Below are 20,366 nucleotides of genomic sequence, written 5' to 3'. Positions count from 1 at the left end.
AGCTGGTATTTGCATTTTTTCTGCTTAAGTTTTTCAGTTTCAATATTAAAGTTGTTTTATAATTTTATTTAATAGTTCTATAATGACTTTTTTACTTAAAGAATTCAAATTAGATAGCTTTCTTCTTTGTTATTGTTACTTCTAAGTGGTACTGAGAATATTAGATTTGTTAACCTCCATGAAAACAACTGTTATTATTAAATTCTTTATTATTGGCATTTTCAGAAACTGAAAATGGAAAAAAATAGCACTGTGAACCTTCAGGTACCCATTACTCAGACTCCACAGTCACTAATTTGTTGCTATTCATCTTTCATCTATTCCATTAGCCCCTCTCCTTTGTTTTCTTTTATTTTTACTTTCCTTTATTATTTGCTATAGTATTTTTTTTTTAGTGACATAATATTTTACGTGTAAATGCTCTGTATTCTAGCAGATGAAGACTTTCTTTAACATCTCCAAAATATTGTTATCTCATCCAACCAAATTAACAGTACTTCTTAATTATGATCTATTTGTTGGTCTGTTTTTGTTTTTCCAGATTATTTTAAAATATTTTAATTTTTTAAAAATCATATCCAAATAAGATCCACACACGACAGAGCAAAATGAGATTGCTTAGGCATTAGTCTTCCTTAGAGTTACCTGTTATACAGAGCAGGCTTGTTTCGCACAGTGTACCCTCTGTATCTTAGAAATTTATAATTGCATATAAATTGTATACATTACATAGAATATATGATACAATTATATATTACTTTTTAAAAAACAATTCTACAGTGAAATTAAGGATCTTGCCTAAGGATATTCACCTGCACTGTGTGGAAAGGTTTCATTTTGTGTTGTCTGATACAAGAGCTCTCTCACATAGAGGTATTTTCATAGTAGATGATCAATATATGTATTTTTAAATTGGTTCAGATATTCTAGACTATTATTTTTACTAAATCACACATTTTTAAATAAACTTTCTTGAAACTAAGCTGGCATGAGTTTTTTATTTTTTTGCATGAGTTTTAATAAAACTGCTTAAACAAATTGGTACTTTTGTTGACTATAGATGTTTAATATTTAAAAGGTCAGTTACACATTTTTAGCTTGAAATCAGATGTTCTTGGGGCTTAGAATCAAGAGGATTCTATTTTCAGGCTTAGCAGTATTTTCCTCTTAATGTAAACCAACCAGTCATTAAATATATACTATAACCGTGGCGTATGTGGCTGTCACTCCACAGATTCCTGCCGTGTAACACTTTGTAATATTACTGAGACAAGATTTTGAGTAATCTGTACTCTGTATTCATTGTTAAGTCCACAGTAACTTTGGCTGGGGGTGAAAGTGTTACCTTTTAAAAAACAGCCCGGAATAAAATCCCACTACTAGTAGTACTGCTGATCACATGAAGAAGAAAACTAAGATTGTGATGCTCCGTGGCTAGAAAATGGAAATTGGAATAGAATGAAGAATGGGATATGAAGTTGGTAGTGGCTCGTATTTGTGTTTATCACATACTCATTTGAGAAAGTGGTAGAGTTCCTTTAGTGAGGTCTCTGGATAATGCAGAAATGACACACTGAATGAAATGAAATTTGAAAAGTCATTTAAGCTGTGGAGGAGGAAACACAGGATGCCTAGGACTCTTTTAATAAAATATAATTCAGGAGAAAAACCGAGCTCAGACAACATCTTTGTGAAAAATAATTGGAAAAGAGGCACAGAACAACTCAGCAGTTTTAACCAAGTATAAATGTTTGTTTTAAAAAGCGAAGCCTTTGTGCAGAAAGGAGAATGTTATTTATAGAATTAGACATGGCTAGGGGTGATTTTTGTTCGATCCCATGAGACCATTGGAAAAAACGTGACATGTCTCCCAACCTTGTATTCAACCTATCAAAGGTCCACCCCGTCAGGTGTTTAAGTCCAGCATTTTGGGTTATGTATTGGTTCACACGAGCAGGTCCTGGGCTGTCCAATGCCTTAGTGCACTACTCCCAAGTTGGTCTGCAGATGACATGCTGTCACTGGTCATGATAAAATGAGTACAAAAATTGAACATAAACATTTAGAAACTTCTATAGCATTTTGGCTGAGAAATTTTGTGTCTGTTGAATCTAATAGTAAAAAAATTGGGCTTGTTAAAAAATTTTTAAACCTTTGTATTTGCATAATGTGGCAATAACAGCGTATCAGAGCCATTTACGTATTATATTTTCTCTGGGACAGAAGCGGTTCAAGAGGGAGATGAGTTATATGCTGGAACCAGTGTTTTGATATAGATGAAATTGGCCTTTTTTTTTTTTTTTTTTTAAGTATATGTACTTATGTTTAAGATATCTCCAAGGGTGTGACATTTCCACTTACAAGATTTATGATTGTTTTCACGATTATGTTCTTCTAGGTGATAAACCCTGTGGCATTTCAGAAGCATGTACGTTTTGCCTGTATTTTGGTAGTTCAATCACAAAAAGACTTGTGTTATAGCACTAGTTTCTTAAGAGCTCTAGAGAAAACTGAAGAAAGATTTTAAGATGTATCCTTCAAATATCCAGGCCCAACTGTATTATACTGAGGCAAACAGATTTTGACAGATTCTTTATTGATTGAATGAGTAAATAAAAGTAGAAATGCTGACATAGCCATCGTGTTGATAATTGATAAACAGCCATGATATTTCTACCTTCCATCAAATAATTGCATTCATTACTTTTGAGGTATTGCCAAGCAAGGTAACATTTTTGTGCTTTGTATGTCTTAGGCTTATGTAGTGGAAGATAGTAAGCAACTAATTTTGGAAGGTCAGCATCATGTTATTCTTCGCACTATAGGAAAAGAAGCGTTTTCATGTCCTCAGAAACAGGTAATAGTAATGTTTGCTTTGGGTCTTCTTGTGAACTTGGGGTTTTTTGTTTGGTTGGTTTTTGGGTTTTTAAAGGGATCTGCTGGTATATGCAGGCTTTTATATTGAGATTTGAGTGGGGGGTTGGTGGCAGACAACTAATTAGAATGAGAAATGAACATAAATAAAATTCATTAGCATCTTGTAAGAGTATTAGATACACTTGTGATCTTGAGGTTTCCTAATATTCTGTATTGAATCTAGAATTCATAGTTACAAAAAGAATTGATTTGCTTGAGAGGAAGGGAAACATGCCCTTGCCACTGCAGAACTCCAGAGGAGGCATATCGTGAAATGTAAAGATGGCCCCTGGAGTTGTGCAGCAGCTGGGAATAGTATTTAATATGTTTTCTCATTTCTCATAAAATACTATTTCATCTTACCAAAAAGTTCTCGTATATATGAACAAAATTTCCAGTAATTTGAACCATGACCTTGTATTGCATTTCTAAATAATGAATCTTAATTTCAAGCTTTCTTACATTATTTTTGAAAACTTATTTTGAAATAATTTTCAAACTTGCAGAAAAGCTGCAAGAATTGTGTAAAGAGTGACTCTCTTACACCTTTTACCAAGGTTCACCAGTGGTTAGCATTTTACCTTCTTTGCTTTATCATTCTTCCTCTGTTTATGTACACATTGATTTTTTTCTTAATTATTCTTAAGTAATTACTCTCAAGTAAATTTGCAGACATCCTTCTCCTCTGCCCCTATTTACTTCATTGAGTATTGCAATGAATAAGAATAATCTCTTAAATAGGGGTGCCTGGGTGACTCAGTCAGTTAAGTGTCCGACTTCAGCTCAGGTCATGATCTCACGGATCGGATGGTGGGTTTGAGCCCCGCATCAGGCTCTGTGCCGACAGCTCAGAGCCTGGAGCCTGCTTCGGATTCTGTGTCTCCTTCTCTCTCTGCCCTCCCCTGCTTGCACTCTGTCTCTCTCTGTCTCTCAAAAATAAACATTTAAAAAAAAAAAAATCCTCTCCCAAATCATAAAAAAAAAAAGAATAATCTCTCAAATAATCACAAAAACCATTATTAAATTCACGAAGTTTCACATTGATGCAGTACTCCTGTATAGTCCATATTCAAATGCCATCAGAGTTCTCCATTTTATCCTTGTAACAGTTTGTGTTTTCTTACCAGGATCCAGTCCAAGATCATACATTGCATTTACTTGTCCTGTTTCTCTAGTCTCCTTTAATTTGGGACAGTTTCTGAGCCTTCATTTGTCCTGTGTCATATGATATCTTTGAAGAGCATGGGCAAGTTATTTTAATGTAAAATAATACCTCTTTGGTTTTTTCTTGTTTCCTCAGGACTAGATTAAGGTTATACATTTTTGGCAGGGATACTACAGAAGTGATGTTATGTCCCTGCCAGTGAATTACATCAGAAAGCTCTTGATATTAATTTGTTTCATTATCAGTGATGGGTCACACTGATAAGGTCCACCTTATTTCTCTACAGTAAAATTACTGTTGTTTCTAATAAGTAATTTGTGGAGAAATAATTTGGGCCTATGTAAATGTCTGATTTCTTGTTAAACCTAGTTCCACTAGTTTTAGCATTCACTGGTTGTTCTACAACTTGAATCAGTTTTTACTTTGATGATTACTAATGGTAATATTCCATTAGGTTTAATGAAGATATCAAATTTAACCCTGGATCTATTTCTTAATATAAGAAAATTATTTTTTCCCCTTTGAAGTCCCAAGTTTTGGTTGTCTATGTTACAAACTTTTGATAATTTAGAATATCTCAAACATAGGCAGAATAAGTATTTAGAAAAGGAAGAAGTGATTAAAAAAAATTTTTTTTAATGTTTGTTTATTTTTGACAGAGAGAGAGAGAGAGAGAGAGAGACAGAGCATGAGTGGGGGAGGGGCAGAGAGAGAGGGAGACACAAATCTAAAGCAGGCTCCAGGCTCTGAGCTGTCAGCACAGAGCCTGACGCGGGGCTTGAACTCACAGACCGTGAGATCATGACCTGAGCTGAAGTCAGATGCTCAACTGACTGAGCTACCCAGGTACCCCAGAAATGATTTATATAAAATATATTTGTATTCTTGGGGCACCTGGGTGGTTCAGTCAGTTAAACATCAGACTTTGTCTCAGGTCATGATCTCTCAGTTCCTGAGTTTGAGCCCCACATCAGACTCTGTGCTGTTAATGCAGAGCCCATTTCAGATCCTCTGTCCCCCTCTCTTTCTGCCCCTCCCCTGCTCTCTCTCTCTCTCTCTCTCTCTCAAAAATAAATAAACATTTAAAAAAAAAGTGATATTTTCATTTTATGTACCATGAATAGCATATCCTTTTTATTTCTCCGTATTTCACTTTTGAAATATTTTATATTCTCTTTATATGGTTAACTGAGCTTGGGACATAAAGCGGTTTCATCATACTGTGAATGATAGATTTGGAGCCCCAAAACTTTCAGATTGATGATCTAGTATAAATTACTTGCATAACTTAATGAACTTTAGCTTACTACTCACTTGTAAAACCAGGATGATAATTCTTTACACCTTGTCTGTCTTGTGGTAGAAATGTCATAAGGTAGAATCAAATCCTTATTACCAAACTGCTGCACAAATATTTAGTGCTGATTGTGAAAATACTTTTTGCTACTCTAAAGCTGCGAGAGGGGGAAACTCTTTTAAGTATTCTCTTAGTAAATTAGCTTGGGCCTTTGGTATCCTTTTCATGGCTGTTGTTCATGTATTTTCCTCCTAATAAGTGGCATATAGAAATTTATTTAGTATAACTTAGAAGTCTCAAATAATAGCTTATTTTTCGATGATTGGAATATATTAAAAAATACATTTTTTGAACTTTCAATTGAAGTGTAAGATAAATACAGAACAGTTGAATAGCTCATTGAATTTCACAAATTGAATACTCCAGTATAACCAGGACCCAGATAAAGAAATAGAACATAACCAGCACCCCAGAAATTCTGCTTCCGTTCTCTTCTTTCTTCCAGCGTAAACCTCTAGTCACTTTTCTCTGACTTATAAATCAAAAGCAAACTTAGGTCTTACTTTTACAGCTATATAGATCAGGGATCAGCAAACTTTTTCTAAGAATAAGCAGATGGTAGGTAATATTTTAGGCTTTACTGGCCAGAAGGTCTTTGTCTTAATTACTATCTCTGTTGGTGAAGTCCAGAAGTAACCGTATGACAGTATGTAAACAAATGGATATGGCTATGGGTCAATAAAACTTTCTTTCCAAAAAAACAAACAAACAAACAAAAAACCCAGGAGGCAGGCTGAATTTGGTCCATGGGCTGTAGTTTGCCAATCCCTGGTGTAGATCAATGTCCAGCTAGGCTAGCAAGAAATTAAAAATCAAAATTTTCCTGGATGGTAAAGGGAAATGGAGAAAAAATGGCTAAGAAAAAAATACCACTAGAAAGGGGACAATACTCTCTGTTTTCATTTAGATGATAATGATATTGAAATGTTTACAGTATGCCTGACATTGGCTATATTGAGACTTTTACATGTGTGTTAACCTTCAGTTAATACAGATGAAGGATTACAATCTATAAAACACAGCAGTCTATTTTCAAAATGAAATTTTAAGGCAACTTTAGTTTTTTATTAAAACAGATGCTATACAATTGAATGTCTGTAGCTTAAGTACTAAGTAATAAGGAATTTACTAGATGAGACCCACAACAGATTTTGAAATTATTATGAGACTTTTTTATAAATGAGGAAATTAAGTCTTAAGACATTAAATGCCTTATCCAAGATCACAGAGCTAATATGTGAAGTTGTTGGAATTCAAGTCTAACTCCAGCACATAATAAATAAGGAATGAATAAATGATTCTGATCCTAGATTCTTTTTTTTTTTTTTTTAAGTTTATTTATTTATTTTGAGAGAGAAAGGGAGAGAGCATGAGCAGGGGAGGGACAGAGAGAGGGAGAGACAGAATCCCAGGCAGGCTCCACACTGTCCGTGCAGAGCCTGACATGGGGCTCCAACTCACAAACTGCGAGATCATGACCTGAGCTGAGATCAAGAATCACACACTTAACCGACTGAGCCACCCAGGCGCCCCTGAGTCTAAATTCTTTATCCTAGATTATATCACAGATGATTCTATTGGTTTAAATAACAGCAGAAAGTATTGTTCATGCTTTCCGTTATCTCAGCTGTTTTTTACTACTTTTGTTTATGCTATATTTTAACAAGACAGTGTTTTTATTGTCATATGTATATTTTTTTCTTTTCTCAGGAACCACCAGAAATGGAACTATTAAAATTTTTCAGGCCAGAAAACACTACAGTTCCTTTAAGACCGTCAGTAGAGCAGCTTTCTAATCTCATTAAAACGAGTCTTCACTATCCAGAATCATTTAATCATCCATTTCATCAAAAAAGGTCTGAGGCTTATTTTTGTTAAAATTTTTCTACATGCGCACACCCACGCAGAGACTCTTATTTATTTAAACTATAGCATTAACCCAAATATTGATGAAGAAATTTAGAATAATATTGAGTATCTGTAAAGTGCTCTTAAATATTTTACCCTTTACTCTGATTACTGTATGTTGCACCTGTGGTTAGAGATGGCTATTTGCCTTAGACACCTCAATTGCCAAAAGTTTCTGGTGGGCAAGTTTATCACTAAGTCAAAAACAAGGAAAAAATATGTTATTTGTTTTTGTGTTGGACACAAATTAATTGTAAGAAATGACTATAGTATAGACTCATCAAACAGTTCAAGTTTTAATAGCATCATTTACTTAAGATTTACTAAGTGCCAAACTTCTTGGGGAATGATGTTCAGTTCAGTTGAACGATGAAGTTCAAACTGTGTGGGTCTACTTATACATGATCTTTTTTATTGTAAATGTGTTTTCTCTTAAGGGTTTTCTTAATATTTTCTTTTCTTCAGCTTCTTTTATTATAAGAATATAGTATATAATTCATATACCATACAAAATATGCATTAATAGACAGTTTATGTTATTGGTAAGGCTTTGGGTCAACAGTAGGCTATTAGTAGTTAAGTGTTAAGGTAGTCAGAAGGTGTATATGATTTCCGATCGTGTGGGCGTTGGTACCCCTAACCCCTGTATTGTTCAAGGGGCATCTGTATTTGCAATTTTGGTAAGTAGGTTGATTATATAAACTTAAGGTTCTGTAAATAAAAAGTCCTAAATCAGATGACACTTCAAAAAGTTGCTGGTTTGCAGGTATAAAAACATGGAGAGAAGTCTATTAGAATCAGTCTATAAGTGAAAATTGAAGGTATGAATTTTGGTGAAGTCACCCTGGGTAGGGTGGGGATGAGGTGGGATAGAACAAAAAGAGAACAGTGACCTACAGAACAGTGACATCTGAGAGAAAAGCTAAGGAAAAAGAAATCCGTGAAAAAGACTGGTTGAGAAGTAATTAGGAAGAAAAGATCAATGAGAAAGTGATATCTCAAAAGTTCAGTGAGAGAGAAATGGGTTAACTGTTTAAAATGCTGCAAAAATGTCAAATAGTAAAAGGATGAAAAGGTTACTTATTGGATCTGACAATGAGTGACTACAGTCATTTCCTCCCCACCCCCCACAAAATTAACACCCAAATAACCAAACTACCTGTATTCAGGAAATAAAATATTGCTAGCATCACAGAAGCCCGCTGGTACTCCCTCACAGTCACTACCCTGCCCCCCCCCCATATTGGTAGTCATTTCTTTGCTGCTTTTTATAATTTTCCCAACTAAGTTTATATGCATCTCTAATTTTGATTTTCATGGGGCATTTTTTGAACTTTATTATATAAGTGGAATTATACAGAGTATCTTCTTTTTATGTCCAGCTGCTTTCATTTAATATTATGTTAGTAATTGTCAGCCACTGCATGAAGCTATAGCATTTTCATTGCCATATGAATATGTTTGAATGCACTGGAATAATTTACTCTCTTGATGGACTTTGGGATTATTTTCATATTTGAGCTATTTTGAATTCTGCTGTGAATAATCTTGTGTATAATCTCTTGGTTTATGTGAACTTGCCCAGCCCCCCTTATTTTTGCATGCTTATCTAGGAATTTTTCCAAATAGTTTGACCATCTTGTACAACTCACTAGCAGTTCCCTTTGCTTCATATCTTTACCACCACTGTTGTCAGATTTTTAAAAATTTTAACCATTTAAATTATTTATAAAATTCTTTTTGCCCAGGTCTTAATGTTGCTCTAATATGCAGCTGTAGTTGAGGGGGAAGATGGTATGTTTTATCCCTATCAAGTCTGTCATGACTTCATGTACTTTCATGGGAAATTTGGATTCCCTGATGTTTCTTTTTTTTTTTTTTTTTTTAATGTTTATTTACTTATTTTTGAGAGAGTGGAGGAGGGACAAAAAGGGAGAGGGAGAGAGGGAGAGAATCCCAAGCAGGCTCCACGCTGTCAGTGCAAAGCCTGATGCAGGGCCTGAACTCATGAACTGTGAGATCATGACCTGAGTCAAAACCAAGAGTCAGACACTTAATAACTGAGCCACCCAGGGCCCCCCCCCCACCCCGCCCCGATGTTTCATTGTAACCCATTGTTCTACTTTATCAGACCTATCCTGCTTCATATCTTAGATTCCATGGTGTTTCTTTTTAACTGTAGCAGTTAAAACCTTGGCTGTACTTTAGAGGTAAGGATATTTAGGAATTGTCCACATGATTCAATTGGAGCTAAAAAGCATCACAGAATCTGGGAATCTAGCATGGAATTATGTGAAGCAGGGCAGGTTTGATCAAACTAGAGTAGAGTGGTGGGTTAAAAATAAAACATCACAGAATTAAAACTGTACACAAAGTATGTGAAAACAAGGCAGGCTAGATAAGGATGAAATGTGGCAGTTTTTTGCAGCCCTTGCTGCCCATTAGAATTACCTGGGGAATTTTTAAAGATTCCAGTGCCAGTTAAATCAGAATCTCTTGGGAGTAGGTCCCAGGCATCTGTATAATTTAAATGTCCTCAGATGATACCAGCATGCACCTGTATCCATCACTGTTGCCACAGAAATGCTTCACAACAAACCACTCCAGAATTTAGTTGCTTATAAGGCATTCTTATACTCATGGATCCACAGATCAGCTTACCGTTTGGCTGCAGCTCACCTTCAAGCTGTGGTTGGTTGGGTTCATGTCTGTACCACATATATTTTGGGCTCAGTGCAATGGGCAGCAGCTACTTGGATATGTTCTTCTTATGGCATATCTCTGGAGTACAAAGGTGAATTATACTGAGATAGCACATTTAAGGCTTTTGTTTGCGTCAAAGACATTAATATTCCATTGGCCAATTAGCCTCACCTTCACATCAACAAGAATGACTCCTAGTCCCACAGTGGGAAGTAAATAATGGCTAGGGGAGTAAATAATGAAGTGAGGGGAGTAAATAATGGCTAAACAGTAATTATAGTTACACCGCAGCCACCAAGATGAAGACGCACTGATGTAGAGGGCCAGAGTGGTTGGTCATCCTTACAAAACTAAGAATAGAAGTGTACTTGAGTGAGAGAGCTAGAGAAATGGGAGATGGTTGTCAGAGAGTGGAGTGACAGTATTATTTCAGAGGTAGCTATTTTAGGTGACTAAAAAAAAATTACAATATGGTTAAGGAAGGTAGATGGATGAGTTTTGAATAGTACTGATGGTTATGAGGTGGTAAGAATTTGGGAAGGTGTCGAATGAGTTATCTACTTAGTAAAGTTGTCAGGATTGAAAAGAAGAAAGCAAATTCCTGCTGAAGCTTTTAACTGAAGCCAGTAGATGATCTGGAAGAGAAGCCTTCGGGCAGTGTCTCTCACGTAGGTGGTATGCCTCTGCTTCCCAGACGTGTAAGATGAATGGGAGGTGGGAGGTCAAGCAGATGGTTCCCTCATCTTTACCTCAGATATTTCAAAATACTCATCCTTTCTCCCTCCCCCAAAGAATCTGCTGTACTGAGTTACTATTTTTGGTTTTAGTATTTTAGTATGAGGACATAAAAAAAGATTAAAAACCATGGAGTAATATGACCAAAAAATGGATGTTTTGACAGAAGGGGTAGGAGGAAGAAATCGTCAAGAAGTGGCATTGAGAACTACATTAATGATACATTCTGACCCGAGATATGGAAGCTGTTGGAAGAAACACAGCATCTAATGTTGAGAGGACTGTAGAGGAAGCCGTGTATTCAGCCAAATTTCAGTTAAAGCAAGATATAGAAACATAGAGATTAAGGGTCTAGGGGAGTGTTCTTAATGTAACATAGAAATGTGGGAGGGAATGCGACAGCAGGAGGTTTGGTTATGGCAGTAGCACACGGATCATACAGGAACAAGTATATGAGGAAGAATATTTGACCAGAGATAACAGAGGTGAAACACTGGGTTTAGCTGCCATAGTTTTCAAAATAAGAAGTCACATTAGACATTGTTTATGGAGCTTTTGAGCATTATTCTCAGCACTTAGCATATTTGATCTCACCTAATCATCGTAACAAACCCAAGAGGTAGGTACAATTATTGTTCCTAGTTTGCAGTTGAGAAAACTGAGTACAGAATTATTGAGTAGATATTTGAACCTTAGTCAAACTGTAGTATGCTTTTATTAATGCTAAATTTGGTGGTGGGGGGATAGTTGTCAGCAGTTTGGTCTCTAGGGACTGTTTGTGCCTCATCAGATTAGCATTTTTCAAAGACTATTAGTATAAAGTGTTTTTTTTTTTTTTTAATTAATTAATTTTGAGAGAAAGGGAGCAGGGAGAGGGGCAGAGAGAGAGAGGAGAGAGAGAATTCGAAGCAGGCTCTGCATGAGAGAGACCATGAGATCATGACCTGAGCCGAACTCAAGAGTTGGACACTTGGGGCGCCTGGGTGGCTCAGTCAGTTGAGTGCCGACTTCAACTCAGGTCATGATCTCACAGCTCATGAGTTCGAGCCCCGCGTCAGGCTCCGTGCTGACAGCTCGGAGCCTGGAGCCTGCTTCGGATTCTGTGCCTCCCTCTCTCTCTGCCCCAACCCCAGCCCACTTGCATTCTGCATTTGTCTCTCTAAAAAATAAATAAACATTAAAAAAAAAAAAAAAAGAGTTGGACACTTAACCAACTGAGCCACCCAGGCACACCTAGTTTTTACTATCTCTTTATTCTTTGTGTTTATAGAATAAAATATTAATACTAGTATGTAAGCAGGCTTCATTTGTGCCCAGGTTATGTCCATTTATTATATTCTTGATTTGAACATAACACCAGTCTATTCATATATCCTCTTCTGTCACTGCCTGTCCTTTCTGTGCTTAGTAATACTTTAGTAATTTATTAATTCTAAAGTGATAGGAGAAACTAGGTTACCTGAGAAAATGTGTCCACTTAAAAAGGCTTTCCTCATAATTTGTTCTATAGAAAGAATTTTCATATTCTCTGTAACACAATGGCTTTTATGTAAATTTGGTAGAAAAGCAAATGTCAATCTAGTCCAAGTTCCCAAAATAAAGTAACTTTCAAGAAACGTAAAGAGAACAGGATTAGTTGTTGGCATTTTCATGATTTATTTTTTTCTTCATTGATCTGAGTTTTACTTTTGTTTTTCATTTTGAGAAATAACCACTTAGAAACACTTGGGTGTTTTTTGTTGTTGTTGTTGTTGTTGAGGTTTTTTTTTTTTTTTTTTTTTTTTTTTTTTTAGTAGTAGCTATAATAAATGGAAATAAGATGGTTTTGTGGATGCATATATTCTGGGATTTAGTATGCAAGTATTGTAGTAACAGGTTTTTCTTATATACACAAATAATTTGTCTTGAGTGATTTTGGAACTCAGTTTTTTTCCCTACTTGAATCTAATTAGTTTTAAGGAGACTGTTAGGTATTCTTAAGTGTTATTTTCAAGATAGCTGGTTTAAAAAAGAAAATACACAGCTTAACCTTTTCATTTTTCTTCCACAGCCTTTGTTTAGTACCAGTCACCCTTTTACTTTCCAATTGTTCTAAGGCTGATGTTGATGTAATAGTTGATCTTCGGCATAAAACAACAAGGTAAAGATGTATTTAGTGCAAGATTGTTTTGTGGCTTAAGATTGATTTGAGAACAATTTATGGATATAATTACCTAATGTGGATAGAGAAAGTTTATTCAGGCGTGCCCTGGGTGTTTGGTTTTACAGAAATGTTACAGAAGACTTACAGAGGGTTGTCTCAGCATTACAATAGTGATAAAATAACAAGCAGTTTCCAAAAGCAGCAAATTGTTTTGATTGGAGACAGAATTTTTCAGAAAAGTTTGTTGGTGATAAAAAACTCTAAAATTGAATATCAGCAAGTTTGTGATAGAAGTTTTTTTAAGGTTTTTTTTTTTTTGTGCGTGTATGATTGTAAAATAATACCCCAAAAATACAGGTACATACTTCCATATCTGATACCTCAAGGCTAGATGCTTTTTGGAATTCAGAAATTTTTGGATTTTTGGAAAAGTAATATGAAACGTGAATGGATTACTACTGTATAAACTAACTCCAAATAGGATCTGGGGCAGCTGTATGGAATCCAGACACGTCCTATGTATGATTATGTGTGTCATAAATTGATGCCTTATTGGTAGATACTGGGTTCCATTTTTCAGCATTATAAATGGTTTCAGTATTATAAGCATTCCTGTATATGAATTTTTTTTAGGTACAGATAACCAATTGGTTAAAAGCTGAGGTTTGAAATCAGGTTCCATTATTTCCCACCTGCTGTTGTGAGCATTAAATGCAATAATGCTTGTGCCTACAACATAGTAACTATTAATAAATGTTGACTATTAGAGCAATAGTAATAGTAGCTGTTGTCATTGTTGTTATTAAGAAACAGTTGGCTTCATGAAAAAGTTTCTAGAAGTAGAATTGCTAGATGAAAGGGATGTGTTACTGAGACTTGGGGAAAATTTTTATAAAACCCTTCAACTTACCATTTTCCTTCTCCCACATAGTCCAGAAGCATTGGAAATCCATGGATCATTTACATGGCTTGGACAAACACAATATAAACTTCAGCTTAAAAGCCAGGAGATTCACAGTTTGCAGCTGAAGGCATGCTTTGTCCATACAGGTGTTTATAACCTTGGAACACCTAGGGTATTTGCCAAGTTATCGGACCAAGTTACAGTGTTTGAAACGAGTCAGCAGAACTCCATGCCTGCCCTGATCATCATCAATAATGTGTGATGACTTGCAAATTTGTACTGAAATCCACAAGAATCAGTTTTATTTTACTGAATGGGTTTTAACAGCAGTATTTGTTATACCTAACTTGTTATGGAGGTTGGTGTCGGGTCACTGCAAAATACTTTCGACTTGTCAATCTGTTGATGATGCAAAGCACGTTGGACTGAGAATACTCATATTCTTTTTTTGTATTTCTTTAAACCCTGGTAATAATTTACATGCTCATAATACGGAATTTCAACATAGCCACGCACCTTATTAAGCCCTGTCTTAAAAACCAGTGTCTAAGTCTGCTGTTACAACATATTGATGGTATATGAATATTACCAGATGATTTTGAGGAAGGAAAGGCCTTGTTGGTGATACTCCTGTTAAGCCATTAGTCTATAAATTCCAGCTTTACTGTGAAGTTCTATAGAGTGTTAAATACGGATTTTCCTGTCTTGCTTCACACAATTCTCTAAAATACATTTTGAACTTTGGTTATAGAGTCTTCATACTTCAGTATCTGGTGGTTCCTATGGCTTATACATAACTTTGTAAAAAGAAAAAAATTTTTTCTGATGCTTTGAATATAGTTTTGAAAGGAGTTTGACTTTTTTTTCCTCATTCATCTCAGTATAGGGTGCACTATTTCACAATATGAGATTTTTTGTCATTTAAATTATCATATTCTTTATTATGTAACTTTAACATTTGAGTTGATCTGTTTAAAATATGAATCTCAAGTTAATTAAAAATAAGCTTTTCAAAAATGTATTATATTTATAACAAATGTAAATAGAATAAAGACATGCTATTCACTGTATAGATTTATTAGATGCCTTTTTTTAATTCTGAGGACATAATATATTCTTTATTTAAAATGAATGCTAACCATATTAATTATAGCAGGAGAAACTAGTTTCCTGAGAAAGCCTTGTTTCCAAACATGAAGTACAAGGCTTTGTTCCAGTAGTCCTTGGTGGCCATGTTTACATGAGCAAACAAATTTTGTCTTTAAATATGTCATGTCTGACACCCAGTTACAAATTTGGAGAATTCTTTAATATCCTGGGAGAAAGGAAGATCATGCCTACTGAACTATTGAAAATAACCACATTGCAGACTCTGATGCTGGGTATGGTAGACGAGGTGATTAGCCTTCCTGCTGAAGAAAAGTAGACTCTAGACAAAAGAGATGAAAACCTCTTACAAAAAACAAAGTGTTAACAGTATAGTCAGTTATTAGTGGACCAAAATCTAGAAGAAAGTCTAGAGGGGAGAGACCAACATTTGAGGCTACTTTGCCTTGGGAGTGTTTATCTACTTAGGAAGAAGCAGCCGATGCACAGAGCCTTATGTTTGACATATTTTGAAACAAATACAGGTCAGGAGAAATCATCGGAACTTCTGAAGCAAGGAGACAGTATTTGGAAAATAGGCACAAGAAACTAAGGGACCTACTGGGTTCAGTGAGAAAATTTTATGTTTATCTGGAGTCCCAGAAGGAGGAGAGAGAGGGTAGGGCAGAAGTGGTATTTGAAGAGAATCTCTGAGAATTTTCCAAGATGAACACCAAATTACAGATTCAAGTGGTTTAGTAAATCCCAAACAACAGAAATATAAAGAAGCCTATATCTGGATGCCACGTAGTGAAAATGCTGGGAATTAAAGAAAAGGGGAATACAATCTTGAATACAGAAGACAATTGGTAGCATAACTGATAGCATACCTCGGAATAAAAATAATGGAAATCAGAAAAGGGGGGGGGGGGTATCTTCAAAGGGCTGAAAGAAACTAACTGCTAAGCCAGAATTTAAACTCAGCAAGAATACTTTCAAGAATGGAAATGAAACATATTTTAAGACAAAACCAGAGAGTTTATTTCCAGGTGGCCCTAGGATAATGATGTCTACCTAAATCTTCACCTTTCCCTTCATTCTGCAATTAAGTATACAAATCAAGAAGAGCAAGTGAAGCCGCACCCAACTCCTACTTTTAGCATAACTAGACAGAGAATACTACTAACTTGAAATTATCTGTACATGGAGAATCTAGCACTGAATTGCAGCAAACTGTCTCAAGCATCTACTACAAGCCTTTGTAGAGAGGAGGTGGGGAAGACAGGAATCCAGAAGGAACTGTGGAAAGGAGCCAAGAGAACACAGGGGTTAAGGGCCAGCGGAAGTCACTTTCAAACAATGTCTACCCTCACTGCAAAAGTACTCAGCAAGAGGGGCACCTGGGTGGCTCAGGCGGTTAAGTGTCCCGACTTCGGCTCAGGTCGTGATCTCACAGTTCTTGAGTTTGAGCCACGCGTCAGGCTCTGTGCAGACAGCCTGGAGCCTGCTTGAGGTTCTGTATCTCCCTCTTTCTCTGCCACTCCCCTGCTCACGCACTGTCTCTCTCAAAAATAAACGTTAAAAAAATTTTTTTTAACAGGAGATCTGGCAGATGGAGCTCTGATGACAGGCTTTGCAGTGGGGCCTCTTAGGAGCAGCAAGAAACAGGGTCCATTCATCAGGCAGCTAAGGAAACGGGAATAACCTTATCAGTTGGCTACTTAGGAGAGTATTGAGTATTATGAGGCTTGTGCAGCTCAAAGAACTTTCAATCTCAACAGAAATTTTTTCATTAAGTTTCACACCCTTAGGCCTGATTTCCAGAAGACTCCATTAAAATGCAAATAACCTGTGAGTGCCGTAATAACCAAATCGATAAGATTCGTCAGGCTGCTTGTAAGAGCAGGTCTCGGCTCCCGGTGGCAGGGGACACAGGAACAGTGCCTAGAAGGAAGGTGAGGAGTGCTGGTGGGAGGTGCAGGGGTGGGGGCAGGGATTGGAGGAGCCAAAGAGAAACTTGATCCATCTGATGCTTTTGCTAGGGTCAGCGCTGTTTGATAATATCCCATTGCTTGTTTCCAGGGTTATTGGGCTGTAGTTTTGGGCCTCAGAAGAGTTTGCATGCCTGTGTTTCCCGCCTCCTCCCCAGGTTTCTGTTTTGATCTTTAAGCTGTGATAGAAGTCAGCTTTACTAACCAACAGTTTACACTTCCTTAGCTGTTGAATTAATTATGCTGTACTTGGTGGGAGGAAGGGACACATCTGAGAATTAGATGCTTTTGTGAAAGGCACCCCCCTCCCCAGTTCGTTTTTTGCATTTGAATGGTATGTGTTAGTTCAGCAAACATTCCAGGAGGATTATTTCAAGGCTATTATCTGTTGATTAGAAAGTCTGGTTTCAAAATAACTTACTAACCAGAGGAGAGGCTCATTTGACTGGGACCGGCAACTCCCAGAATTTTACCACAAAACCCTGATACATGCAGTAAAGGAAGAGGAGGAGCTCTTTCCAAGGCTGGCCTCTGTAATTGAAGGAGGACGGGCTGTGGTGTGGGCCAGAGGGAGCCAGGCTCAGCCAAGTCTGAAACAGGTGGAACCTCAGCCCCTGTGCTTTCGGCGGTTGCCACAGTTTATTCTAGTATGTATCCCGGCAACCTTCTAGGGGGAACTGCACAAAAGTGAGGAGAGATCAAAATACCTCATTTTCCAGATTCAATAACTTTGAAGATTCAAAACCTGGCCACAGAGCAATTTCTGTTAGGGTTGCAGGGGGGCGCCTGGGTGGCTTAGTCAGTCGAGCACCTGACTCTTGATTTAGGCTCAGGTCAAGATCCCAGGGTTGTAGGATCAAGCCACATGTTGGGTTCCGCACGGAATGTGAAGCCTGCTTGAGATTCTCTCTCTCCTGCCCCTCTCCAGTCGAGCACATGCTCCCTCTCCCAAAACAAAACAAAACAAAGCACTTCTGGGTCTTAGGCTACTGCTCATCTGTTCCTGACTCTGCATTCAATGTTGTCTTGCTCTGGTGAAGTTTGAAATTATCCATAGTGGGAATATTTACCCCAGAGGCATCAGATGCTACACATTAGGACTTGCTGTATTGATTTTTGCTGTTTAGTTCTCAGAGAACAATGGGGAATATAATAATGTAGGTTAAAAGTGTTGCATTCAGGTAGCTGTTACATTATGAATAGCACAAATATTTGAGGAAATATCCCTCCAGAATCTGAAAACTATTATCCAGATCAGCAAAGAAGTTGCTCATGTCATTGATGAACAGCATCAGGTGAGGACCCGGCATGGCATGTCTTCTCACTTTCCTCTTCCTCAACGTAAACAAAAATATCAACCAACACTCATTGGAATTATTCTCATTTGTTGATTGCAACATAAGTTGGTTGTGTAAGAGTTTGGCAAAACTCAACAAAAGCCTTCTGTGAGGATCAGTGAGCTATATAGAATTTATAATACAGAATATTACATATTTTATTAATTGTAAATTGTGCTGCAAAGACTTAATATCTGCTTAGAAACTTTTTTCCTGTAAGTTGATAAACATTTACCAGCAGACCTCTGGGTATGGGCATAGACATAAAGAAGTTCTATATTGTAGTTAGCCAAGAGCTAAGGTGTCTTATGGAATATTCCAGACTTTAGGACTCAATAGGGCAACAGTTCTCAAAGTGTATGGGCATAATCATTGGTCACTACTAAAAATGGAATTCCATACACTACTTCCCCAGAAATCGATGGTCTACCTGCCTAGACCAATTTTGTTGGTTTGGTTTGAGTGTGGAATCTTGTTTTTGTTGTTGAGGTTTGTTTGTTTATTGTTTTTAAATCTTGTGGTTTTGGGCATGTGGGTGGCTCATTCAGTTAAGCATCTGCTCAGGTCATGATCTCACAGTTTATGAGTTTGAACCCCACATTGGGCTCTGTGCTGACAGCTCAGAGCCTGGAGCCTGCTTCAGATTCTGTGTCTCCCTCTCTCTCCGCCCCTCCCCTGTTCGTTCTCTCTCTCTCTCTCTCTCTCTCTCTCTCTCTCAAAAATAAATAAACATTAAAAAAATTTTTTTTAATCTTGTGGTTTTTAACAAGTCCTGAAGCTAATGAGGGGGCCTGTCCACCACACTTTAGGAAACATTGCCGTAGGGAGCCTGCAAAGCACTGTTTTTTTATCAAGTTTGTTTCTATCTAATTTTTAGTCACATCATAGAAATATTATTCTTTAAAAGTTCTAGGTGGCTAGGCCAGTTTTTTTAACCATAAGCCCCTAAAATATGGCAAATTGTTCAAAGATTAGTTTTCTACTTAAGGATATTGAAATAAAAATTCAGTTTACAATAGCTCTTATGCTCAATTAGTTAAAGTAAACAATTAGGCTGTGGTTGATGTTCAATCCCAGCTTGCCTGTCAACTTCACTATTTCTTGGCCATTGATCATCCATAACTATTAACTCTTAGTAGCTTTTGACGTTGTCAGTTTTGCCATTCACAAATACTAGGCATAGGTAGATGAGAGCTATAAATAGGATAGCCACATGGGTTTTCACTGAAAATGAGGTATTTTGAGAGTGAAAGGGGGCGCTGTTAATTTCAGTGGGACAAACAGGCATAAACTGGGTCTGTTCCAGGCTCACCGGGATGTGTGTTCATATCAGCCTCAGCTTTCCTTCCTCTCGGGTTATTTGCTGGTTGACATGTTACAGTGAATTCTGCTACACATAAGTACTGCAATTCACAAAGCAGCCATAAAGACTCCTTCCTAGATGCTGGAGAAGTTCTAGCTCCCTGCATTTTGGCAGAAATGTTTACTCAATTCTTGGGGTACCTGGGTGGCTCAGTCAGTTGGGCGTCTGACTTCAGCTCAGGTCATGATCTCTTTGGTCAGTAAGTTCGAGCCCCACGTTGGGCTCTGTGCTGACAGCTCAGAGCCTGGAGCCTGCAGATTCTGTGTCTCCCTCACTCTGCCCCTCCCCCACTCACGCCTAGTCTCTCGAAAGTTAATAAATGTTAAAAAAAAAAAAATTAAGATGTTTACTCAATTCAGATGTGATGGTGAGTGGCAAAGATTCAGCTAATCTTCAGATTGGAATCAAGTGACAGAATTTCTTGATACTTAGTGGCCAGAACCAGGACTGAATTTTAGCCCTCCAAGGGGAATAGGCTACTGGCCTATCTAGTTCCTTAAACCGTCTTCATGTAAGCATGGAGGACCTTGTAGAATATCTCTGGCCAATATGCATATCTTGAACACCACTTATATCAGTCACCTTACATTGATTAAACTCACTACTGCTAAGTGAGATAACTGATATTTGAAAGGTTTTGGGGGGCGCCTGGGTGGCTTGGTCGGTTAAGCGTCCGACTTCGGCTCAGGTCATGATCTCACGATCTGTGAGTTCGAGCCCCGCGTCGGGCTCTGTGCTGACAGCTCAGAGCCTGGAGC

General features: G+C 37.2%; 1 protein-coding gene across 2 annotated transcripts in view; it reads left to right on the top strand.

Annotated features, from left to right (window-relative positions):
* TRAPPC8 (trafficking protein particle complex subunit 8) overlaps nt 1–16,381 on the top strand; it is an 83,584-nt gene extending 67,203 nt beyond the window's left edge. For both annotated transcript variants that reach the window (XM_042911493.1, XM_042911494.1), the window contains exons 26-29: nt 2,756–2,857; nt 7,149–7,294; nt 12,835–12,924; nt 13,859–16,381. In XM_042911493.1, coding sequence (XP_042767427.1) covers nt 2,756–2,857; nt 7,149–7,294; nt 12,835–12,924; nt 13,859–14,093 — 573 coding nt within the window. In that variant the 3' untranslated portion in view covers nt 14,094–16,381. The remainder of the gene's footprint in view (nt 1–2,755; nt 2,858–7,148; nt 7,295–12,834; nt 12,925–13,858) is intronic.
* Nucleotides 16,382–20,366: the final 3,985 nt, after the last annotated feature.

Source organism: Panthera leo, chromosome D3, assembly GCF_018350215.1.
Source record: "Panthera leo isolate Ple1 chromosome D3, P.leo_Ple1_pat1.1, whole genome shotgun sequence".
Classification (NCBI taxonomy): Eukaryota; Metazoa; Chordata; class Mammalia; order Carnivora; family Felidae; genus Panthera; species Panthera leo.
This window is presented reverse-complemented; position numbering and strand designations above follow the sequence as displayed.